A 25,986-nucleotide genomic window follows, 5' to 3' on the forward strand; every position below is an offset into this window, starting at 1 on the left:
CAAAGACAGTGGTGATGCCTCCTCTCTGAGCTGCTGGTGGGGAGCAGAATGTGACAGGAATGTGTAGAGTGGGCTTGGCCTTGAGTCCTGGGCTGTGTTGTGTCATTGCAGATGTCAAGACTACCGTGGTTTACCCCGCCACAGAGAAGCACCTGCAGAAGTACCTGCGCCAGGACCTCCACCTGGTCCGAGAGACAGGAAGTGATTACAAGAGCATCACCTTACCCCACTTGGAGTCCCAGACCCTCAGCATCCAGGTGACTGGCCACTGCATCTCAGAGGGGTCCGACACGGAGTGGTACACCCGAGGCCAGTGTTTCTTTCTTAAGCATCTGTCGAGATCTTACCAGGGGCGGGTACTGTTCCCTGGGCTGTGAGGATCACGGGGAGCAAGGGGGGCTGCCTTCATGGAGCCCACCTCCTCGTGCGGGGTCAGACAGTGTGCAGTTACATAAGTAATGCATGAATTATGAGACTGGGAGCTGTGAAGAGAGGTGAGCGAGTAAGTGGCATAGAAAGTCCTGGGGTGAGGAGGTCACTTTTTCATAGAGCACGGTCAGAGATTTCGCTGATAAGGGAATTGACCCTGGTCTTGGGCATGCCTTGGAGGCACTCAGGGGAATCTCAGAGCAATCTGGTCTGTTGGAAGAATTTATATCTACTCTACAATAACCCAGACTCAGTCTCAAAATAGCTGTGCCCTCCTATGGTCTGTAAGTGTGTAAAGATTGATGCGGGACTCTGTCCCCCACCTATAGCAAACCAGCCTCCAGCAGTTGGGAAGGCCCAACCCAGAGTGAAAACCTCCCTTTGGCTCATTCTCCCTTGCATTCTTTCCATGAGGGCAGGTCCTTGGGCATGTGGTGCAGGGCCTTTCTCTTAGCGGCTTTGTTTTGGAGTTGGCATTGTCTCCTGCCAGAGGACCAGATAGAGGCAAAGCCATTAAGCTAAGAGATCCCGATTTCTTCTTGGGCCCAGGCCCAGCGCCAGGCAGAGCCTCTGCTTGGAATTGGCCCCATGTGAATGCTCAGAGTTAAACATGATGGATGGGCTGTTTCCTTGCTCAATCACTGCTTCTCACTGTCACCATCTCATTATCGCTCACTCTTGCTCTCTGTGGGCATTTTTTACTTACTCTCCCCAAGACTCAGTTTACAGTGATTGGGGGTGGGGAAGTGTTATCATATGGGAAACTCTCAGTCATTTCTCCCAGGCTCAGAGGAAGCGAGAGTGTCTTGGTGTGGGGCACTGTGGGCCGAACTGTAATTGGGAGGAGGAAGGAAAGGGGTTGACAGGGCCCACAGGAGGACATGCAGTGACAGCCCTCTTCCGACGAGGGAAGGGCCAACCCGGCTTTTAGCACAGTCACCCTGTGCAGGAAGGATTTGCACAAATTCCCCTGGCTCATGCTAGCTTGGTTTGTTTTTGCTTTCATTTTTCTTTCCCTAAAGTTCCAGCACTTGCTGTCTTCTAATTGGAAAAGAGATATGTCTCCATCTTCCTAGATAGCTTCGGCTGTTCAGGATCCTAAAGGGATCTTCTAGAATATTTGTTCTGTGGCACTGACTGCACATACATGGTATTCGAGAGAGGAAGCCCTTAATATAGGCAATGCACGTCATGTGTATCCCTTCTTACACACCATTACACAGTTCCTCTCGGGACTTGTATCACACAAACTCCAGTACTCTGTCAGCACGAGCATTCATCTAGTCTTTCCTGGCCATTTTTAGCATATTTATAAGCATTCAGCTTCTAACAGTCATATTTATTGAACAATTGCCATGTACCAGTTCCTGTGGAGGCTCTGGAGAGCTCACCAAGATAGTCACTAGTGACTACCCCAGTAATCTTGTAGGGAAGGTGAGAAACTACTTAGAGGTGACAAAAAGTGGGGGTGGGGGAAATGGTGAGTTCAGAGAGTGGGGGAGCTTCATGGAGGAGGGCAACCTCCAGTTTACAGGCAGACAAGGCATTCGAGCACATGAAGAGCAAGTACAGAGGCATAAATGTGATGCATCTGGAGAGGTGCAAAGAATTTGCTGTGCCAGGAGACGGGGAGAGGGGCTGGAAGGTCGGTTGGCTGGGAAAGGCAAGCAGGACCTAGGAAAGGGGTGTGCATTTTCTCTGGGAGACCAGGAGTTCCCAAACTTTGATCATCAGGATTGTCCGGTGAGATTTTTAAAAATATAGAACATGGTGCTGTCTTACATGCTTACTGAATTAGAGTATTCCGGAAGTAAAACTGGGAAATCTGCATTTAAAAAAAAATCTGTTTCTAATGAGCATCAGGTTTGAGAGCGATCTCTGTAGGCGATGAGGGTCCTGGAAGTGGTTTTGAGCATGTGGGGAACATGATCAGAAGTACAGAATTGGAGTGCAGTGAGACTCAAAAGGCCAGTGTGGGTCTGAACTGAGGCAGGGGCAATGAGGAAGCCTTCAGGATGTAGGGGTTCGAATTTTTAAAGTTTTTTTTTTTTTTAAAGATTCATTTATTTATTTATACAAGCACTGGGTACAGTCAGAAGCGCAGGAGGGTGAGAGAATTCACCAGAGCCAGAGTGGGGAGCAGAGCAGGCAAAAGGACCGAAGTACACTGCTGAGGGGAGCAGTGGGCGGCAGGAGAGGTCTGCGCGCCATGTGGGACCCTCACCCGACAGCCGGAAATTGAACCAGCGCTGCAGAGTCTGGGGGCAGCTTCGCAACCCAGCGCTCAACCGCTGCGCCACCGGGGAGGCCCTCGAATTTTTAAAGTTTTAATGATTTGGGGAAGTGAGGGAAGGCTGCATATTGCTGCTTCCAGGTCTCGCTCAGCAGGAAGGAGGCATGAAGATAGTGAACTCAGTTTGGGACTTACTGAGAACTCAGTAGGTGCCAGCAACTGTCAGCATTTTCCATGCATCACCTTGTCAAATCTTCCCAACAGTACTTTGGAGATGGTTTTCAGAGGCAAGTGGTCTGCCCTGGCCCCTGTGCTCTTAGCCTGATACCCTATCTCCTGACTTTCCTTTCAGGTACATGTAACTTCCCAGTTAAAATGCCCAGTGAAAAAATGCAGTGGGGTGTCCAGATCTGGCACAATAGGAATCATCAGGCCAAAAATGTCCATTTGTCAGTCATTAACTAAAGGTTTCGGTGTTGGCCCGGGTGGGTAGTCATGTGGTCATGAGTGACATTGCCCTTCACTTCTGAGCCCTTTTTCTCGTCTGGACAATGTGACTAACAGCACCGCCCTCTTAGGGTCCTGGTGGAAATTGCGAGAGTGCCTGTTTCCAGCACAGGGCAGGTGCCAGAATCGTGGCTGCCATTATGCACACAGAGAGGACAGTTCTGGGACAGGTGGGAGTGTGTGGAGCTGAGGCACCCTGGAGGCGTGCGCTGGGGGAGAGTCGCCAGAGGGGAGAGACCAGCAAGCGGGTGGGCAGGAAAGCATGAGGGTGAAGAGGGTGTGTGATGACCCAAAGGAGGAAAAATGCCTGCAGGGAGTTGCCACTGTCACCAGATGCACACAGGTTGTGACTGGAGTGTAGCAGAAGCCACCCACAGCCCATTGTCAGCTGGGCTGGCTGGGTCTCCTTGGCTTGCTTTCAGAAGGTGTCTCTCCCCATTACAAAGTCCCCTGGGATGCATGTGCATTTTGTTCCCTCATTCTCCTCCCTTTCTTATCTGTGTTTCTGGCCTTAACTTTATGTAGGTTCCGGGCCCTCCTGTTCTCCCAGTAACCTTCCTCACATGACCTCCAGTGTAGGCCCTGGAGTCAAGCTCTGGTTGGAATCGTGTGAATGTGGGGGAACTTCCTCACACCTGCTTTTCCTTTACCTGAAAAGTTGGGATCCTGAGTCCACCTGCCTCATGGTTTGCTGTGAGGCCCATCGAGCAGAGTACCTAGAACCAAGCCCCCCGGATGAGACCTTTGTCAATCTCCTACCTTCTGAGAGTTGCACCCCTACCTTCAGTCTTGTTCTTCTTTGCCCTTTCCTCAGCACCCCTTCTGTGGCTGCATCCGCTTTGTCTCTCTTCCTTTCCTCAGTCGGTCTTGTGACCTCCAGCACACCACCCCTTGTGGTCAGTCAGGAGGCCCTGCCCAGCACCGCCTATGCTGGAACTTTCTGAGCACCTTCCTCTGCTTTTAAGTGCCTGTTCTCTGGTGGGTGTTTCCACGTGCTTTTTTGCACTTACGCTTCCCACCAGGACCTTAACATATAATTGTGATCTGCCCCATTTTACAAAGGTGGAAACTGAGGCTTTCTCAGCTTGACAGCTTACCGGTGGTGGGGGTCGAGGAGGAAACCAGTCTGGCTGACTCCACAGCCCACTGTTCTCTCTCTAATACCTCACATGGTTTTCTAAGTGGAGGCAGGAGCACCTTATCTCTGGGCAAAGGACAGCGCTCTGGAAGACCAACTTGTGGGCTAGGCCTCGCCAGGGGTCCCCAGGGAGAGTCTATATCCTTCTCCCTTCCCTTTAGTTTTGGGGTGCTCCTGGTCAGGTTCTGGCTGGCTTGCCTCCCACAGCATACTCCCAAGAGTTTTCTGGCCATAGAGGAAGTACCTCCCGGAGTGACTAACATGCTGGGCTATGCACTGCTCTGACCCCAGGCCCGCACCAGGAAGCCTCCTCCGTGGGTTTGGCCAGACCCCCCACCCTCACCCCACACCCCAGGAAACGATTCGGCCAGGCTATTTTAAGGAGGGCCCTTTTGTAGAGGGTGGACCACATTGTGACTGGTGTGTGGGTCTTACCAGGATGGGCCGAGATACTCCCAGGCAGGTGTCTGCTGCTCTTCCTCTCCCCATCTCAGATAGTTGCACTTGACCTTGGCTGTGCTGGCTGAGAGCCAAGGAAGGACAGCAGTGTGAGTTCAGCCATTGTCCTCTCTCCTGCTCTCCAGCAGGGGCAGAGAGTTCATTGACCTGGAAGGAAACCACATTTGCAAGGGGCATTCAGGGGCTGGGGGAAGTGGTGAATTAGAGGTGTGTGGGTTTGAACTTTGTGAGAATAGGGACTTTCTTATCTGCTGACTGGCTGCTTCAGAAAGGCCACTTTCTTAATTGTAAAGTGATGTTCTTGAGATCCATACAACCCCAGGGAAGGGTCCCCTGAAGACTGTGGACAGCAGCTGATCAAAGGGGAAGGAGGCCTGGAAGCTCTGGGTTAACAGGAACGGTCTTCGTAATTCATCTCCAGTGGCATTTCTGTTCCGCTTTGTCATGCAGGACCCATGTCAACTATGCCTGCTGTAGCTTCTGCAGGCTAAGGTGCTAATCCCACCACTAACTGCTAATGGAGAATTCCAGCAGAATGGGAACCCCCCATATGCTGACTTCTAGAACCTAAGTCTTTCCTTGTCCTAATGTATAGCTGGCTCTCTCCGTGGAAGGAACTCTGTCTAGGGTCGTGAATAAAGGTCCATAGGGCCCATGGAGACACTTCCTGAGGCCTGTGAGGCCATGGTGGAGCTCCTACACACTGCTGACAGAACCCCAAGAGCAGGCCCATCTGAACTGCGTGGCCCCTGTAGGAATGTATATGGTGTTACCTGCTGTGAAGCACTGCAACTCTCTTCTGTACCCCCAAGAGCAGCTCCTCGGGGAAGGACAACCTGTGTGTAGATGTTCTGAACTTAGTGGCCTATATGGCTTGGCTGTTCTTGGAGCCGCCAGAGCACTTACCTAGCCTAGCCTGGGGTGTCGTCCACAGTGTGGTAAGTGGATCTCTGAACCTCCTCTTTCCCTCTTTTCCAGTGGGTGTACAACATTCTGGACAAGAAGGCTGAAGCCGACCGGATTGTTTTTGAGAATCCAGATCCCTCTGATGGCTTTGTCCTCATCCCCGACCTCAAGTGGAACCAGCAGCAGGTACGGGATCTCTTGATGGGGCTCTGGTCCCTGAGTACCCAGCTCCAAGTTGCTTCCCCCGCCTTGACCCTGCCCTTCTCGTGTTGGCCTCTCTCTTTAAGCAGATTATAATTAACTGACTCAGGGAGGTCTGAATCTCTGTAGTGAGAGTGCATACTCGTCACAAATGTTTACGTGGGTTACCTTAGTCCTTTCTGGCTCCCCTTCCGCTCACAGAATAAAGGATGGATCAGTATTCACCTCCATAACCACATGACCATCCTAAACCAGCCAAGAGACTCACCCTCACTTCAGGACCTGGAGCCCTGGGGTGGACTATTACATTCTCTGCCCCCCTGGAACCCTCCAGATCCAGGCAGGCCTGCGGTCTGATGCACTGGCAGATGGCACGGTGGCGACCCATCTGGGGAGTCCCCTACCAGCCCCAGCTGAGTTATACAAGAATCATTCCCAGATGCAGGAGTCCAGGCTTCCACTCAGCCTCTTAGCTCTGCCTTCCCTGGCCTCACAGCACCCCTTACCTCCTAACCACCTCACAAGCAGGTTTTCATTGGATCTGTCTTTACTCGCTATGGCGCTCCAGTTCCCGGTAGCCACTGTCTCTTCCTCTCTTTCCTCCCTTCCTCACTCTCCCACACTGGCCCACCACCAAAATCATCCATTGCCATCGCCTCTGTGGGTGGGCTTTTATATCCCAACTGTAGCGAGCAGCAGGGCTCTGTGTTACTGGAAGTGCTATTCTCACCATTTAGAACTGGGCGTGGCTCAGCCTGCAGCAGCTCAGGGGGCAGAGAAGGCTGAAGAAGCCAGATTGCTGGGTAGAAGTGGGAGTAGGCAAAGTACCCCCTCTTCTGTTCAGATCTGCATGATCTGAGCCGGTTTGACGTTCTGCCCTAAGGCTGGCTCTCCAGTTTCTGGTGCTCCTCACAAGGTGACGGAATCGCAGAGCTACTGCTCTGGAGCCCAGGCCCTCCTGCCTCTCTGAGGTCACCTTCCATCTAGCCTTCTCAGTAATGTCCTGCTCCTGAGGCCTTTGGGTCCTAAGCGAGCTCACCTGAAGTGTGCTTGGTTTCAATTTGGTGACTTATAGACCTGCTTTGCCAACACACGTTGCCACCAAAAGGGCAACTAAAGGTCTGTGGTTTGGGGTAAAGAGGCAGGGTTTTGAGTTCACAAGTGAATAAACATCAGCTATCTGCTACAGGAGACTCATGGGAGGCCTGAACATGGCTCAAAGGATGGTAGGGAATTTGAAGGGAGTTTCCAGAAGTCACAGCCCTGAGTGATGATCTGTGAGAGGCAGATAAGATCAAAGAAGATGGCTCTCTGGTGTGGACTGTCGCATTGGACAGAGGCTGTGAGAATATCTATCTCGACTCCCTGCCCTAGGCAGCTTATTCCACCTCAGGCCTTAAGGGAGGAAGCGGGGACCACTCTGGAGATAGTTGGGAAGTTGTGCCACCCCGACCATGGCAGCCTGTGCCTAGAGGTTCTGGAAGGCTGCCTGGGTCATGGGTGGTGGGGTGTGGGGTAACAGGAACTTCCAACTCATGAGCCCCTTGAAGACTGTAGAGCTTGTGCTTTGCAGGGGGTGATGGTCTGAGAGTTGTGCTGCAGCAACAAAAGAGTGACTTGTGTGTCTCCATCCAAGAAACCCCAAGCTCATTGAGCCCCCCGGCACTGAGAACGGAAATCCGCCGTCCTTCTGACCTGCTGCTGGCAGGCATGCTGCCTGGCCTGCCAGTTGAACTGCCCCCTCTCTGCCCCCTTGAAGGCAGAAAGGGCTTGGGGAACCGCACTGGGCTGCCAGCCACATGACTGCCCTCAGGGTTGTGAGTAGGCCAGCTGAAATGTCAGGCTTTCCTTGATGGTATAAAGGTGTGGTTGTTCTTAACCTTTGCCTAATTTGCACTTGGCTGCCAGCAGTGCCATGTTTCAAGATCTCAAATCCTTTACTTGTGACAGAACACTGACATCCACAGCCCCCTTAGAATAGGGCAGAATATCCAGAAGGGAGGCCTTTTGTTCTTTGTCCTTGCCCCCCAAGGAGGTGCAAGGAGATTGTTGCCTGGCACTTCCTTCCTCTCCTCCCTCAAATCTCCTCTCCTGCCACGTCGTCCAGAAATCTATCTTTATTGCCTCCAACTGACGGCCCAGTATTAAGGAATCTCTGTCCACAATCCATCCAGCTGTCCATCGGCACATACCTATGAAGTGCCTGACTCTTTCTAGACTCTGCCTCCCTGGAAGTTATAACATCCCTTCCTCAGCTCTCTTTAAGTCACCTGTACATTCTCATGTACTTGCTTAATTATTTTTAGGCATAGCTCATCCAAGCACATGGTAGAAAGGTAAATAGTACAGAGCGTGAGTGAAAGTAAGTTACTTTGCCCCATATCCTCCCACTTCCCTTCCCAGAAGAGACTGTCTCTCCTTTCAAGAGGTTTTTGCAGTCTGTATGTATAAGCATGTAGATATGTGCTTATATAGACACACATGCACTTACAGCTCATATAATTTAGAGTCTTTGGTCTGAGTTCTCAGACCAGGAGATTCTTCCTTCGAGTCACTCCAGTGAGGGAGATTGATGAATCACCTTCTGGGGTGCCATTCTGACACCCTCCCCTGCCCCCTGTCTAGCCTTTTTTTTTTTCCCCCAGATCATTTCTCTGAGCCAGCAGCTCAATGCTGCCTGCTGAAAACTTGGGGTCATGTCTGCCTTCAAAGAATGGGTTTCTCTTCCCTGCCTCACCCAGCCTGTGAGCTCACACCGGCCCCAGGCTTCATGCTTCATTCCATGCCATTGGAGCAGAGAGTGTGATTTAATAGCATACTTGGAATTTGTCAATAGACATCATCTAAAACAAATGCTACTGTTATTTGGGAGTCCTGTAACAGTAACACACAGAACAACTGGGGAGACACCCACAGATGCGTGCATACACACCCCACCGAGTGCAAGCAATTTTGTTTCCTACCTAGTGACAGAGTAAAGGTCCTGGTCACAGGCTGTGACAAGGGAGAGTCTGGAAGGGACTTTGGGCAAAACAGGCCTTGAAGGGCACAGCTCAGCCAACTGCTCTCAGATTCCCTCAGTCTGCAGCAGGTCTGGGCCAGAGAGACCAGAGTCAAAACTCGGACAGAGAAGAATGTCTGTGGCATGAACAGACTATGGCACAGCTGGACATCAGGCATCCGAATGGAAATCCTTCTAGGTTTTAAATCAGGACCCTTGGGTGTTTGATTGGGTGACTCGTGGTCTCTAAATAATCTCCTGGAGGAGGTGGCAGCTCAGATTGCCCCTTAGAATCCTGGTATCTGGGGCCTGCTTGGCACATGATTGTCCCTCATAATCCTGGTATCTGGGGCCTGCTTGGCACATGATTGCCCCTCATAATCCTGGTATCTGGGGCCTGCTTGGCACATGGACACCAACCAGCCAAGCCTGATTGGAGTGTGCAGGGAGAGCTGGACAAGAGGAAGAGCGCCTTTGCTCTCTGGCATAAGATCTTGTTGACTTTGGTTCTTTGCACTGTGGTGATCTCCAGGTTTGGTCACATACTTTTTCAGGAAGGGCAACAGGAAGGGCTGCCTGTGAGCCCTGTGAGATAGAGGAAGAGAGAAAAATGTCCAGCGCTCTGGTGGTGCTCATTGCTGAGCTGACCCCAGGCTTCTTACACCTACACCCTCTATACCCTATCCCATGCCTTCTGCTGCAGACAAATGGGCTCCTTATGCTCTGCATTACATGCCCTGTACTTTCTTGCCTCTGAGCCTTTACTCCTACCAGCCCCTCTTCTTGACTGTCCTTTCTTCAACTCTCCCTCTTTAAGACCTGGATGCCCTACTTTCTCTACCAGGAAGCCTCCCTGGATCACCCTAGCTAGGTAGAGTCTTTCCTTCTATGCTTTTATCACTTTATGCCTTTTGGTAGTTATTTCTGTACTTTACTGTAACTCTCAGAGAGAAATTTGTCCTTGGCTCTTTCTTGGTATTCTCCCCACTGCTCCCACTCATCAGCTCTGGGAGTACATAAATGCCCCCACATGATAGTTTCTAGCAGGAACAGTAACAGAAGTTCTGTCCCTTAGACTGGACTCTTACCTGGACACATGGCTGAACACATGGACCGGGTATGGGTCTCTGGGACTCGCGATGGCTGGCACTGCAGCCCTTGGGGGTGGGTGCCCCTAGCTCCTTTGGGGTTCTAGGCATTGGCAGCTTCCCGGGCAATGTCCCCTGCTGAGCCTGTGCTCTGGTTAACCCTGGGTGTCTGCACAGCTCGATGACCTGTACCTGATCGCCATCTGCCGTCGCCGGGGCATCAAGTCACTGCGAGACCTCACTCCAGAGCATCTTCCACTGCTCAGGAACATCCTGCAGGAGGGCCAGGTGAGTCGCTGAATCCCACAGAGGCCCAGAAAGACTCTACTCCCATTCCAGTTGGCCCCTGACTATCTTTCTAACGCTTCCTAGAAGGGCGACAGGGCTTTACTGGATGCCAGGCGCCTTAGGTGAAGTCTCAAGATCCTTGTGGTCTGGTCCTGCACTGCCTCCTGCTCTACTCAGTCCCCTGTCCTCCCGTGATGTCACTTTCCTTGGTGCAGGCTGTCGCTTTGCCTCCCTGTGTTTCCCCTGCAGGTCCCATGTGCTGTCCCCTCCCATCCTGGGATGACCTGTCTTACCTGTGAGAGCCACATGGGCAAATGTGTTTTCTGAGTAGATGGGGTACCTCCTTATCTTTCCTGGGGCAGAGACCATTCTGCAGTACCCCGCACTTTGGGATACTTTCTAGCTGGGATGTATGTTGAGTGAAATAAAATTATAGGGGTGCTGAAAGGAACCTGAGGGTGAGGGAAGATGGGGAAGGATGCAGATTCTTGGGTGGTGGTCCTGGTTCTGACTTATGACTGAAACCAGCTGAGTGACCTTAGAATACATATGGGGGTCCTTCGGGATCTATGATACTATGGGGCGGCTCTCAGCCTTTTTCCTTCTCTGAAACATTCTAAAGGAATCTGTGCCAGGCCCAGCAGTCATGAGGGTAACCGCCTGGAGAGAGGCTCATTCCCTTTTGACAAGAGCTGCTCCGAGGCCCCAAACAACCTGGAGGAAGGACTTGGGCTGGGTCTATTCTCTCTCAACCCCAGGTCCCCATTACTGTTTTCCTGAAGCAGAAAGTTGCTAAGTCTGCTGCTTGGAGTCCGCTGCTTGGATTCTGTTTCTTGCTGAAGCAGAAAGCTCCTGCGGTGTGCAGCTTGCCCACAGTAGTAGCCACAGCTGCCTTGACCCCTTCCCAAACAATAAAGAAAGTCTGTGATGGATGGGGTGACAGTGTTCTGCATACAAACTGTAAAACCTTACCATTCCTGCTATTTGGGGCTCAGTCTTTTGGGAGCTGTCCCACTCACCCCACTGGTGTGACATATCCCTCTCTCTCCACTTCACTGAGTGTCTTCTGGTTTCTCTGAAAAACTGCTGTATCACCCCATCCTGTCTTCTCCTCTACGTGCCTGCCACATCCCTTCACCATCTCCCGGGAGTGGCTAGTTTTATCCTAAGACAGCCTCCAGATGGACTAGAGAGCCCTGGAGCACCAGTGGAGAATACAGTGGGGTATAATCTAAGCCCACTGAGGCCTAGTCTTTTTTTTCTTCACCTCTGACCCTCTTAGGGCTTTGCCCACAATGGAAACCAGAGTCTCCTCTTAATTCCAAGCCTTGGAATTAAGGCTGAATTAAGGTTGGTAGAAAAGGCCTAACCTTTGAGCACAGTAGGGGTAGGACCAAGTGAGTGGCTTTCCTCTTCTCCAGGAATCCTGGGAGGACTTTGTGGGTTCTTATGCCTCCTCTCAGTCTTTTCTGGGGGCAGCCCTTCCCACATTCTGTCCTCCATCTCATCATTCTCCAGCTCCTTAGCTCAGCCCCATGCCCTTCTCCCTTGTTTCCGGAAGCTGCTATGGTCTATGCAAAGAGAACAGGCTTTCTCCTACCCACTTGCTGGTGTATTCAGTGCTTAGAAACCTGCAGGGGAAGGTAGTCCCATAGTCCTGGGACCCTGGGCCTGTCCATCAGCCCTGGGACTTCTAGATTCCCAGCAGTGACTGTTTGAGGAGGTGTTGATCCAGGCCCGGGTGGGGAACTGTGTCCGGGCCACAGTCCCCTCCCCTGCTGCTGTTACTTGCCTGTGCCTAGAGTGAGAGGGAGCTCTGGAGCATGGGTCAGAGAGCTGTGTGCAGGCTTTTTGTTGGTGTCCAAGGCTGGTGGGGGGTTAGCACAGGTGGAGGTTCTGGCGCTGGCTGGAGGGCACACCTGAACCCTGCCCCACCCCTGCCCTTTCTCACCAGGAAGCCATCCTGCAGCGCTACCAGGTCAAGGCCGACCGACTCCGGGTATACCTGCACTACCTGCCCTCCTACTACCACCTGCATGTGCACTTCACCGCCCTGGGCTTCGAGGCCCCTGGCTCAGGGGTGGAGCGGGCGCACCTGCTGGCGGATGTGATTGAGAACCTGGAGTGTGACCCCGAGTACTACCAGAAGCGCACCCTCACCTTCGCCCTCAGGGCCGACGACCCCCTGCTCAGGCTCCTGCAGGGGGCCCAGAAAAGCTGAGCAAACCCCAGGGCTGTGGGGAGAAGAGCAGAGAGATGAGGGATTGCGGTGGGACTGGGTGGGGGAGGGGAGGGGAGGGATGGCTGCATTTTTAGCACCAAGTGAATTTTTTTTAAATGTATTTTGTACTGGCTTATTCCTACATGTGAATAAAACCTTGATCTCATTCAGTATTCATTGACGGCCTGGCCTGGGAGGCAGGGGATGAGGGAAAACAGTGGGTGGAGTCTGGTGGAAGGTCTTGAGAAAGGAGGAAGGTCCTGGGGTCTCCACACCTGGGCGGGTGCCAGGGGCCTCCTCCCACCTGGACACCCCATCCTTGACTTCTACATCTGAAATCTCTTCCTTCTTCCCATTTTCTGTGTCTTCCCAGTGATTTTCTAGGTTTACATGTCAATCTGGGAGTTCCCCAAAAAAACCAAGAGGAAATTGCGTAGACAGATTTTTGACAGCGCTTCTTTCCTTTTCCGAGGACTAAGGTCACACCTCCCCTTGTATATCACTCTGTTGATAATCTTCTTGCTGACAAGGATGGGAGCTTGCCACTGCCAGTGGGAGGGTTGTAACAAGAATCAGATGATGCAAGCCCGAATGGCCTGCATTTGCCTCTGTTATTTGGTCAGTGAGTCCCTGGCCTTGAGCTTATCACCTAGGCAGGAAGACAAAACAAACTCAGGCAGCAGCCAGAAGATCCTGTACAAAACAGTGTATCAGTGAGGGCACAGTGATTCAGTCACAGCTGTGTGCCAGCTCAGAACGGCTCAGAACGGCTCAGGTTCAAGGTGTGACAGCGCCACAGGCCCCTGTTCAGAGAATCTTGAGGTCAGCAAAGGACTTCAAAGTATCTGAGGCTAATGGTCTATCAAGAGCCCTTGGGTGCCTTTCTGGGAAGGGTCACGCCCACCCCTGCTCCAGCAGAGCAGGGATAGGGGCCCAATCAAGGACACGCAGGCAGACAAGCAAGCAGTGACACAGGGGAGTACAAAGAGGCAACTCACAGCAGAGGCTGCCTTGAAAACAAAGAGAGTCTGCCATAAAGGGTCACCCAGGAAGGTGACCACGGTGTGCTTTTGGACACCCCACAGGATAGCCTAAGTGGAATAAAGCTTTGAGGGTGACAAGCTGCAAGGGAAAGAGCTGGAGGGAGAGAGGTGTGCACTGGCGTGGGAGCTGGGTGCCTCGCCCAGCAATTGCAGCAGAACTCAGCTGGCATGAAGGGAAATGTGGTTTGTCTTTCTTCATATATAAGAAAAAATAAGAGGGCCTCCCCGGTGGCGCAGCAGTTGAGCACTGGGCTGCGAAGCTCTGCAGCGCCAGTTCGATCCCCGGCTGCCGGGCGAGGGTCCCACATGGCGCGCAGACCTCTCCTGCCGCCTGCTGCTCCCCTCAGCAGTGTACTTGGTCACTGCCTGTTCTGCTCTCCTCTTTGGCTTTGGTGAATTCTCTCACCCTCCCGCGCTTCTGACTGTACCCAGTGCTTGTATAAATAAATAAATAAATCTTAAAAAAAAAAAGAAAGAAAAATACAAGGGGAGGCCTGAAGAGAGACCCCTTTGTGAACTGTCATGAAGATAAATGAGGCTGAGGAGAAGAATGGAAGGGACATTATCCTAGAGAGCCCCCTCTTGATAGAGCAGGGGGACCCCATCATGGAAGACGTCTCTTCTCTGCAGATCAAGTTCTACCAGTGGGGGGGTCTCATCTGGCTTCACACTAAGGGTCTGTGGTTGGAAAAGACTAAGAGATGGTGAATCCTGAACCCAAAGGAACACAGTGGGGAACCTCCCAGGGGCCCGGGGCTGTACCCCTGGAAGTAGGACTTGACTCCTGGTCTGGTTGGGTCCCAACCCTCCTTCCTCCTCACAGGTTTACCCATCTGTCCATTAAATATCACCAATCATGTTGTGTGGGTGGGCACTACAAGGAGGATCAATAGGACATGTGCACCCTGGGCCCGCCACAGGTACAGCTTGCTGGAGCAGGAAACCTCGGGCTCAGGCTGTAGGGAAGGACGGGCAGAGAGGGCTCGCTTTGCTGCCTTGTAGTGCTGGGAGGCAGAGATTGGGCTGGTGCATCAAGATCAACTCTGCATTCCAAGGGGAAGAGGATCTGTTCTCTAGTGCCTAGAGCTATAGGGAGTTTGGGGGGTTAGAGCCAGGGAACAGCCCTGCCAGCTGGAAAGGGCTCTGGAGAAGACCTTAGGTGTTCAGCCTCCTGTCACCCAGGACCACAACAGGGGCCAGACTCACTGCCCACGAGAGTATTTGCATTTGCTCCGGAATCAGATGCATGGTAGACTATGAAAGGAGTGGACTCTGTAAGATGCACCTATTGGGGGCCTCCCTGGTGGCACAAGGGGTTAAGTTCTGTGAAGCTTTCCACAGCCTCTGTAGCATGAGTTTGATCCCTGGCAGGCCAGAGAGCAACCCCTATGGCGCAGCAGACCTCTGCCTGCTGCTCCTCTCAGCAGTGTATTTCAGTCAGTCTGCCTGTTTCCCACTCTGTCTCCGGTGAATCCTCTCACCTTCCCCCTACCCTGTGCCTCTGGCCTACACCCCAGTTCTTGTATGCATAAATAAATAAAATCTTTAAAAAAAAAAAAAAAAGGATGTACCTACTGGTTTTTGCAGGCATGTGCAGTTGCCCATGGTATCGAAAACTAGCTACACTGAACTGCCACTCTATCTTGTCTGAACCCCACTACTCTGGAAGAGCTCGGGGGAGGAACTGGCCAAGAACTGAAGGCCAAGTCACATGGGCACATGAGCTTGTAGGAGGCAGCCGCCTGCTAGGCCCCACCTAGGGCTCTCACCTGCAATGAAAGGAGCTTGTCTCTGAATCCTGTCTCCTGGTGTGCTCCCCATTATCATTAGCAGAACCCAACCTCCTGCCTCCCCTGAGAGGTTCCTAACAAGACCCCACAACCCTCAGCCCCACCTGGACTAGCAAATGGCAGCCCCTCCCTGGTTGGGTGCCACATCTGTTCTCTGAGCTGGAAAGCGCACCCTGTGTGTTTAACTGCCTGTCCTTCATGTGCGTGCCCCTGTCCCTGCTCTGCTGGCATAGCGGTGGACGTCATCGTTCCCAGATAAACCCCGGACAGCTCTGCCACTGACAAGTCCAGCCCCAGATCTGGGCTCACGGTCTCCCCAGCTGAGTTGCAGCCGGGAAGCAGTTGCGGGCGTGACTGCATCATTCCTTGGCTACTCTCCATTTGCCCAAAAGTTTCCTCATAGAGCAAAATTGCTGAGTGTTCTGTATTTGTCAACATTCCTTCCTGAAACTGTGAAAAATAATTTCAGGATGAGTTGGACACGTTAGTTCCATTTTGCATTTCCCTGCTGACAAAGATCCCCAAACTGAGAAACACATCAAGGAGTGATTGCATACAAAGTATTGTTTTCAAATGTTTCTCTTGTGATACTTCCACATCCAAAACATGTCCTTGTAAGTGTAACCTTCTGAATAGGTTGGTGGAGGTCTTACTAAGCCTTCTCAGAAAGGGCTAAATATTCCAGTCATGCATAGAGTGTTAAAATGTCCTTTCTTTTACAAAAAGATGATGGTCATTATTGGCAGTTTTTAAAGTATGCTCACTGGAAAAATAAATGTTTCCAACACTATGCTTGTCTTATTATTATTGAAATGATAGATACTAAAATCCATATGCAAAAAATTAAATCTATATAAACTTGAAATTACGAAGTTTTAGCATGCTAGCCATTAGGAAATAAATCCAGAGTAAATCTGCTTAAAGTGTTTCAATTCAAAAAACAGGTGTTAAAGGTCTACCCTACTTTTTTCTTTTCTTTTTCTTTTTTTTTTTTAAAGCTTTACTCTGGAGAGAAAACTCCCAGGGAACTTACAATTTACTGAGGAACATAGGCATTAATTACAAAGTACAAGAGTGATGAGTGCCTTGAAAAAAGCCTGGGAAGTTTATGCCAGTTGAAGCCAAACTTCTAGGCAGAAGCTTGATGGCTGAATGGCCAAGTGGTTCAGGGACATCCTGCCGTGGCATGGCTGGGAGCCGTAGCAAAGCTGCTAGCACAGGGCACGCATGTACAGTCAGAACAGGAGCCAATTTCTCTTCAAGACGGTGATGAAGAAATGAAAGCCAAGACCAAGGGGAAACTTCTTGAGTTCTGTTCCCCTCCCTTGAGAGTCAGTGTGGTCTGATGGTTCCAGCAGACTCTGCACCATAACCAAGTATGATCCCCGGCCACTCACATAACTTCTACAATAGAGCAATAAAGTGCCTACCTCAAGGGTTTTGGTGAGGGTTAAGTAAGAGGATTTTTCTGGACATTGTAATTGCTTGGTAAATGCTAGCTGCTATTTTCCTATTCTGAGGACCAAAGAGGATATGACCAGATATTTGGGCCAGACGTTAAAAAGAATTTCCTGATTAGAAGGTGATGCAGGAGAGGCGTGGCAACCAAGAGACCTTAAGGCAAAAAGCAAGCCATAAACTATCTGCAGTTCATTGATCATGGCCCTGAACAGAGGCAATGGCTGTGCGCAAAGACTTCTCAGGATCTCTTCCAGCTTAAAGGTTCCTGGAATGCATTTTAGCCTTGGCCTGCGGGCAGGTTTCTAAGACTGTAACAGTGATGTCCCCTGCTATTGAGAACCCTGGGAACAGATCAGCTCCATGGTCCAGCCATATAAATCTGATAAAAATAGGAGCTGAAATACCATCCTGGAGTTGCTATTTTTAAAAGCGTCTGAGATGCTGGATTGGGTTTATTTCTTCCTCAAACGGCATCTTGCTATTCCCTCCTCTCAGTGGGCAGGATGCTAACGTGGCACATGGAAGGGACAGGGGCCAGAAGCCTGTGTGGCACATTTGTCAAGCAGTTCCACACCTCCTGCCCACACCCACTGCCTGCCAGAAAGGAGCCCCTGGGCCAGGGCTTCCCAGCTCCAGAAGCACCTGCCCTCCCTCCTATATCCCCTCTCTGCTCCTGAGACCCCTCTGCTTGCCCCAGCAGACAAGTATCGTCCACAGCAGAGCTGGAGCCAGAAAGGTATAGGGAGGCAGAGGAAATGGAATGGAGTCTGCATGGCTTGGACGGGAACAGGGACCCAGACAATGTTCTTTAGGATGCTAATCCACTCTAGACACATGATCCTCTGGGAGGAACAGCACCCAGGAGCCAAAGTTCTGCTTGCCCCATCACTGTTTCCTCTTGTTGGGCAACATGCAGTGTCTTGTAGATGGGCCAAGGGAGTACATGAGAGCTGGAGGGGCTCCCAGTGGTTGCAGGAAGGCTTTCCTCCTGCCCTACAGATAAGGCTCCTCTGCAGTTAACTAAGCAGCTGGCTGGGTCTGTAAGAAGCTGAAGGGGAAAGATCACAAATAAGCACACTGTGGTCTAAGGGGAGGAGTCAGAACTACAATTAGCACTGGACACCCAGTAACCAGGCCAGGGATAAGCCCGGGGTGGCGGGGGGTGGGGGGGAGCCCTCAAGACAGTTTATAGGTTAGTGGAGGGGTTCCAGCTGCATAATAGTAATAGCACATGCTTATATCACAAAGTATACTTTCAGAGCAAACTCATATCCATTGCCTGATTTAATACCAATAATAGCCTTTTGAATAAGCATTTATTTCCACTTTTTTTTTAGTAAGAAAACTAAAGCCATTTAGTGGTGGAGGCAGAGTAGGAAATCTGGTCTCCAAGGGCAAAAGTTGGCATTTTGATTCTATTTTCCCGCAGAGTGAAGTTTACATGGTTTATAGCTAGCATCGCAAACTCTGTTTAGATCTAGTTCATCAAAGAGTTAGCAGTGTTTAGAAGTGGGGCCAATTCTCAGTTCAGCTCTGCCAGACTTAGCTAGTCACTTCTAGTGGTTGCTTGCTGCCTTTGGGCTAATTTTCCTTTCTGTAAAGCAGGGAGGATATCCCCTCTTCCTCTCAACTTCCCTAGGGCAGGGACTTTGGTCATTGTGTTCTTTCTGCCTAGCTTAGTTACAGGCCAGAACTAATATACAATACGTACTTGCTGAATGAATGGGCAGGCCATTCAAACATGTTAGACATTGGTGAAATGCAGAAAAATCATCCCACCCATGCAAGGTATGATTTAGAGTGGAACCTGGAAGTACATGCGGGTTGAATCTCTTCACCCGAGATGTCTCCACTTTGCTCATGGGGAGCAGTTTCTGGGTTATGTATTTTCACATAAGCCCTCCAGTTTCAGCTGAAGTTAACCATAAGCTAGCACATCTCTGAAGCCCCTTTGTGCTTGCTGTCAGTTATTCACACCCTGCAGTTAGTCAACATCCGGCTCTGCCTTATTCATTAACCATTCGTTGAGTCTTATCCCTGCAGCTGGAAGGTGAAGGTGAGTGTCCTGTCGTGGCGCCCACAGGCCCTCAACCTCTCATCCCCCAGATCAGTAAGCACTGCTCACTGTGAAAGCGTCTGGGGGTTGTGCAATGTCATCTGGACTGTTCACCTCTAGCTGGGCATTTCTCTGCTTTCACTGGGGATGTCCGGGCCCTTGTGGGGTTTCCCCATGGAGACAGGATGCTCGGCGCCCTCACTGAAGAACAGAAACGGACAGAAACCTTTCTGAAGGTCAAGAGAGGGTGTGCAAAAGAGGGGTGCAGAGGAAGCACTTTTGGGGTGCCAGTTCCAGACCAGGATAGAGGAAGAGCTCAGGGCACCTGGATACCATGCAAGGGAAGTGGGGGGGGGGGCGCGCGTGTGAACAAGGCCTTCCCTCTTCCGTGCCTCAGTTTCCCCAGTAAGAGAAGGACACGCTTCGCCGCCTGGCAGAGCTGAGAACTCTTTGTTGGGTGTCATTGTTCCCGGACGGGTGTGCAGAGGCTGCGCCCGGCATATGCAACACAGCGCTCACAGGCGGCGCCCGCCCCAGCTCTACTCTCACCCCATTCGGCCTCCGCTTCAGCCCCTCCGCGGCAGCCGCGCACGACCCCCGGGCGCCCCCTCACTCCCCAGCACCGCCGCCCGTCCGGGCCCGGGGCCTCGGCGGCTTCCACGCGCCCCCCAGCCGGCGGCGGCCGCCCCGCCCTTCCTCCTCCCCCGCCCGCCCTTCCTCTCCAGCCCGCCGGCTCCCCGGAGTCGGCTCCCCGGCCGTGTGCGCAAGCGTGTCCGGCCCCTTCCCCGCCCCCCGCCCGGCCCGGGCTCGGGCCCCCGCCTCTCCGCAGGCGGACTTGCCCGCTCCCAGGCCGGCCCCGCGCCCGGGACAGGGACCCGGCGGAGCGGAGCCGCTGTGCCAGCGCCGCGCCGCCCTCCCGTGCGCCTAGCGGATCGGGGCTGCGCGCGGCACTGTCCTGCCCCGCCCCGCTCCGCTCCACCCGCGAGGGTGAGTACGCGGCGCCAGGTCCCCGTGGGGCCCGCGGGGGAGGGCGGGGGGCGCTTCGGGGTCTCCGCGGCTTGGCCCCCAGCCTCGCGCCGCGGGCGGGTGGGGGCGCGGGCTGGGCACGTGGGCGCCGCGTGGATCCAGGTCCGGGTGGGGCGGGCACAGCCGCGGGCTCCCTTTTCCTGGACCAAATTTTCGCGGGAAGCCAATTCTCTTCTCTCCCTTTGGAGAGCCCAGAGCTCCTGCCCAGAGCTGCCCAGAGCAAACTGGACGGTCCTCGCCTCCGGAAAGTTTCTAGCCCCCACCCCTACGCCTGGGCTGGAGAGGTGTCCCCACCTTCAGCATCGTCAGAACCATGGTGTCTTCCACCTCTGCTAGACCTCATCGAGTCCAGGAGATGGGTGGGCTGCTTTCCTAGAGGTGACAGGCCTTGCGCACCCATTTGTGTGCAGGAGTGCAAGGTCACCAAGCAGAGCCCAAAGGTGGGGTTGCTAGCCGCAGACTGGCCTTGCCCAGGACGCCGGTTCCAGGTTGCGTTGTGAGGGTCTTTGGGCCTAGGTCACTGTGCCTCAGAGCTGCTTGGACGGTGGGCAGTGGGTCGGGATGGGGTTGGCTTGAGGGTGGGGTACAGCTGGGGGCAGAACCGGGGGTCTGAGCTGTCTCCTGTGGGTGCCTTTCTGGGGCCCCTGCTGGGCAGGACCTCCCAGTCTGCCCAGAGCTGCCAACATGTCTGCCATGTTGGAGGCCAGCACTGCCCTCTCCATTCCTGGTCTCTGGGGGCAGGTTCCTGTCTGGGCCATATGAAGCCTGCGTTGTGTTAAGGCTGCTGCCTGTCTTCCATAGACTGGGTCCTGAGGCTTAGAGGGTCTTTGCCAGAGGGTGGGGGTGTCAGCGCTGCTCGAGTACTCGCCTGTCTGACCTCATGGCCACCCACAGCCTGGCACCCCCACAGGCTTCTCAGGAAAGCCTCTGCTTTCTACCACTGGAGGGAGGTGCAGTGTAGAAGCCAAGTTCAGGCGGACTTATTCTTTGGGGAGCCTTGGGAACGGGCCTGGTATGAGCTGGACTGTTAGGAGAGGCACAGACACATGCTGCTGTTTCCTGAGCTGTGTTTGCCACACACCTCCTCCAGGCCTGGCCCCGGAATCTGTCAGGGAGATTCTGAATGAGTTGATACGCGTTGAGTGCTTTGAGAGGTGCCAGCACAGAGGAAAAGGTATGTAAGTGTTTGCCATTAGTAATGTTTCTCTCATACTCTTACTCTCCAGAGCAGCTCCATAGTTCTAGAGAGGGTGCCTAGAGGCTCCACATGTTTGGGGCTTAGAAAGTAACTTGTGGGGATTTTTCTGTCTGGGAGCCCTGCTCCAGCCAGGAGGACCCAGGTCCCTCCCACCTGTCCCCTGCTCTGCTCCTGTCTCCGTTCTCAGGGCTCTGGTTGCCCCATGTCTCAGCATCGCTGTGCTGGTAGAGAGCATAGGCTGCCCCATATGGCCTGGGCTCCATTGAGGAGTTGGTGCCAACACCCCCACCACAGTCCAAGTTGACAGGGGCCAGCAGGGATGGTGTAGATGGATGGAGATGTTAGGACAGTAAAGTGAGAATTGCCTGCTTAGACTTTGGGCTGAGGGTCCAGGAACTTGCACTTGCGAATGAATTGCTGCTCAAAGACAATAGGGACTGCCTTCCCCAGAGTGGAGGCCCAGGCTGAGGGAGCCCGGGGTACCTTCTGGCTATCATCCATTTCCTCTTTATCCTGCCTTGCCCACTCCTCAGAAATGAGGTTCCTCCATGCTCCATGCTCCCAGCCCTTTTAGATGATGAGGATCCAGTTTTCTGGGAGGAAGCAAGAATCTGCTCCTTTCTGGAATTGTAACAAATCCTGGAAAGGACCTCCTCCTCTCCCTCCCCCACCCCCCATCCTTGCCAGCAGGAGCAGAAAGACTGGGCCCCCTTTCTGAGCTCCACTTAACCTGTGATCATTCTGTAGTAGGCCCACACCAGCCTGGCATCTACCCCAGTGTTGGGTACCCGCCCAGGCCCTCTCTGGACACATTCTCTGGGTCTTTGCTCAGGGGCTTCACCAGTGGAGCTATGAATTCGCACAGTCAGAGCAGCTCTAGGTCTTGTTCCCTCTGTCAGGGAAGGGGCGACTCTAGCTTTAAATAATACAAGACAACTCCAGCTCTCAGGGGACCCTCCAGATCAGCATCCCAGAGTGACCCAGAGTTGGAGGGCCAGGTCCACAGATGGTGATCCAGGGAGCCACGAGAACCCAGCGAGCTGCTGGGTCCAGTGTTGGGGAGGGGGCAGCCAGGAAGCTTATAGGAGGTGCCTCTCCCTCCTGATTCCTCAACTGCCTTTGGTTACACATTTCCCTTTAGCGAGTAAGCTGGTGGTTTAACAGTTGCTTTGATTTCCTTCTCAAGACCCAGACCTTGACCTAAAGCTTTAAATTGTTATGCGGAAATGATTGAGGCAGGCAGGTTTGAGTGTCTGTTGTCACTAGTTCCCTTCTCTCCTTCTCACCCCCTTCCTGGGAGGTGCTCTGTGCTTCTGCATGAGTGTTCTGGATGGGTGGCTGACCACCCCATCACCTCAGATCACCTCACCCTGACCCTACCACACTGGAACATATTGTGTGTGTGGGGGGGGTGGTGGTGGAGGAAGTAGTCACTTGTGAAGCAGTGTCTGTGAAGTGTGGGCTCAGCAGGTGCCTTTAGATGGGTGCCCTGAGCCTGCAGGTGCTGAATCCCGCCCAGGGGTTCTGCTGAGCTGGTTGTTTTGCAGGGTGAGGCGGGCCATTTGTCAGAGCTGCAGGCTTTGTTTTAGTCAAGTCCAGAAGGCCTACAGCCAGGTTACTGCCCTATCTCTACCCTCCCCATCCCCATGAAGCTGCCCTGCAGAATGGTGATGTGATTGCTCTAGAATCTGAAACTTCTGACCCAGCAGGGAGGAGCTATGTGAGGTGTCCACCTGAACCAAAATGTGAGGAAGGCCTGGCTGCTAAAGCCTAGCAACCGTGGTTGTGGACAGTCCCTTCTTCCTCAGCTTCACTCCAAAGCTGAGTGAGTCAAGAGCTTTAAGATTTTGATTTCCTGGTGGGGCATGGGGTGGCTAGGAAGAGGACAGGGACAGTTCATGGAGTGCTGGACCAGCACCTTATCGTTCTACATTGGGCCCAAACTGTGCTCTAGAGTGCAGGGGCCAGGAGCTGCAGCAATGTGCTGGTGCCCACTTTTGGCCCTGTGTCCGCTACCCCTGCAGCCTCTGCAGACACCTGTCCCGATAATCAAAGGGACTCAGCACATAACAAAAGCGGTTACCATTTATATCATTAAAAACCCAGCCCAGGAAACTTAAAAAAAAAAGATGGGCTATTAACCGACCTACACGACTTATTGTAAGCCTTGCCCAGCCCTTTCATGAAGCCGTTTATAAATGAAGAAATGGAGTCTCAGAAAGATTAAACTACTTGGCCAAGGTCACACGCCTCCTAAGCCGCTGAGCTGGGAATCATATCTAGGCCTTTTTCCAAAACCTGCACTTTTCAGCCCCGTTCCCCACTGCTTCCCTGTTCATCTTACCCTGTCCTGTGATTGATGAAGAAGCTGAGCCTCTAAGGTGTGAAGGGTTTGCTCAAGGCCACCGTGATGGTGACAAAGGCGTAACACAAACCCTCCTGATTCCCAGTCCAGAGCTCAGTGTGCTGCCCGAACCCCGCATCTCGCCCTGCCCATCCTGGCACTCTCCCCTGAGCCCAGGCAGTTTGCTTGTCAGCCCAGTCTCTGCTGGGCAGGGCAGGGTTCTCCTTCCTCCCTCCCGCCCTCCCCCCACCCTCCCAGCCCCCACCGCTCCCCTTTCCCGCCCGGTAATTGCTTCCATCTGGCCTGCCCGCCAGCTCCTATTCCTTTGGCAGTGTGGCTCCCCCATGCCGCCCACATGGCTGCAAGGCCTCATCCGGCAACCACAGCGACACGTGGGGCAGGGGAGGGGCCCTCTGGGGTCTGAGCATGGGGAACCCAGCTACGGGTGGCTGCTCTGGTGCTGCTGGCGGAGCATCTTTGCTCCCGAGCCTTGTCCTGGTTTAAGGCTGGACAGGCGCGGCCTGGTCCTCCGTCTGAGCAGGTGAGCGTCCCTCTGTCCCACCCACGGTCCTCTCTGTGTCTCCTGGAGGTTGCTCAGCTAAGGCGGAGGGAAGGAGGCCTGCTTGGAGGGGACAGGCAGGAGCGAAGTGGGAGTCCGCTGAGGTGCACCCTGGGGACACCTGCTCAGGGTGGTGTCAGGTCACAGATGGGCTGAGGGGCCAGGTTGCTCTGAACAGGACTAGTTGGGGCCGACTTGTTTTCTTTGGTCCGAAGCAGTTGACTCAAAACCAGAGACAAAGCTTCCTATTTTGTCTTGATGTAAAAAAATAAACTGTGCACGTTCTAACAGTGCATTTAATGCTCCATTGACTCGCTCGCCTCAGACTCTGCCTTAGCCGCGCAGGGAAGGATGCCAGCAGGGTCCTGGGTCTGGAGACTTCTGGAGCATGCTTCTGCTGGGGTGTCGAAGACCTTCATGCATGGACCTGAGACCTTGACAGGGACAGTCCACGGCAGGAGGGGGCTTATTTGTGGTGTGGAATGGATTTGAAAACTTTTAGGGTGCTTTCCTTCCTGAGAGTCTGGGGTTTGAATGCAAGCTCCAGGAGCCTCTCTGTCTTAATGCCTGGAGTGATGTGTAGCAAAACAGTAAATGTTCAATAAATCTTTGTTTGGTGAGTGGACAGAAGACAGGTCAAATTGTCCTCACAGAGTGGTGGCTTTGCTTCCACTGTGACAGGTGAGCTGTTGTCAGACAAGGGCCAGGCCCTGCAGTGTGTGTGTGGGGGTATTTTTAGACATCAGAGAGGCGGCGGTAGCCCCAGGTGGGGGTGAGCAGGAGTCTGTCCCTGAAGAGAGCATTTCCCGTTCCACCCAGCCAGGGCCCATTCTCTGGTGACACCTCCGCCTACCCTTTAGATCCATGTACAAACGGGTCCTAACCTCACCTCCTGCCCCTGACATCAGCCCTTCTTATTGGGGTCCAAGAAAGGCACCCTTGAGTGAAATCATCTCTCAGATGTGACCTCAGGAATGAGGACTCCAGAACAACTGCACTTTTATTTTCATATTGCATTTCTACATACAGTTTCATCTGAAAGTGGGACAGAGGTTTCTTGGTTTAAACATTTTTTTTAAAACTTGACTGTTCTCATGGTCCCATTAGCACACACTCGTGACCTCACCTCCACACCGCTGCCCTCACTGTCCCCCCAGGGGGCTTGGGTTCTGTTGGTATCTCCTTCCTAAATTGTCAGTGTTTGTCAGCTCCCAGCTCGAGCCCCTGCTCTCCAAAGCCTCCCCAACCACCTAGTTCGCTGTCCCTTCCTCCCTGATGGACATGAGTGCATGCTGAGCTGTTGTGAACCCTGTGTGGGCCACAGAGGGGTGCAAGCTGAGTCCCAGCAGGTTGGGGGGAGTGTGCTGTGGGTGGTAGGTTGGGAATGACCCACAAGATTTGTATTCTTGACAACAGGGACTGGTTGTCTGTTCTGGAGACTTCTGGAGCGTGCTTCTGCTAGTGCATCGAAGACTTTCGCGCATAGACCTGAGACCCTGACAGGGACAGTGCATGGCTGGAGAGGGCATGTTTGTGGTGTGGAATGGATTTGAAACCTTCCCCTGGCTGCAGGGGCTGGAGCACAACAGGCAGCCTCAGTTTCCTCCTCTGCGAAGTGCACACTTCTAGGTTAAAGCATTTCAGCTCACATGCCAGGGCCTGTAACATTTGCCATGTATTTTCTGTGCTTTCAGATCGGGGCCCAGAGACTGAAGAGCATTTCACTCTGGTCCAGGAGTGAGGGGCAGGTGGCTGGGTGAGCGGGAGCTGCTCTTGGAGACATCCTTTGTCTCCTCTCTGTCTGCTCCCAGCTATGTGACCTCCGGCAGGTCAGGACCACAGCTGTTAATTGGGGTGACAGTGTCTGCCCCTTCTCACAGGGTTGAGGTATATAAATGAGATTAACATTTACAAAATTGGAGAGTTTGTAAGCGATCAGACTACCAGACCATTTTACTGTCCTGTCCTGCCCCAGCACCCTACTGCTTGCAGTAGCCACTTGATACATGTTCTTCTTTGCAATGAGGAGGCTGAGACT

The 25,986-nt window shown here is 52.9% G+C and overlaps 1 protein-coding gene across 2 annotated transcripts in view; it reads left to right on the forward strand.

Annotated features, from left to right (window-relative positions):
• DCPS (decapping enzyme, scavenger) overlaps positions 1–12,471 on the forward strand; it is a gene marked incomplete at both ends in the record, with an annotated part of 38,183 nt that extends 25,712 nt beyond the window's left edge. For both annotated transcript variants that reach the window (XM_084250310.1, XM_084250311.1), the window contains 4 exons: positions 112–257; positions 5,745–5,858; positions 10,140–10,250; positions 12,205–12,471. In XM_084250310.1, the coding sequence (XP_084106436.1) occupies positions 112–257; positions 5,745–5,858; positions 10,140–10,250; positions 12,205–12,471 (638 nt within the window). The remainder of the gene's footprint in view (positions 1–111; positions 258–5,744; positions 5,859–10,139; positions 10,251–12,204) is intronic.
• Between the last annotated feature and the right edge of the window lie 13,515 nt (positions 12,472–25,986).

The sequence above is a fragment of the Talpa europaea genome, assembly GCF_964194135.1.
Source record: "Talpa europaea genome assembly, chromosome: 12".
Lineage (NCBI taxonomy): Eukaryota > Metazoa > Chordata > Mammalia > Eulipotyphla > Talpidae > Talpa > Talpa europaea.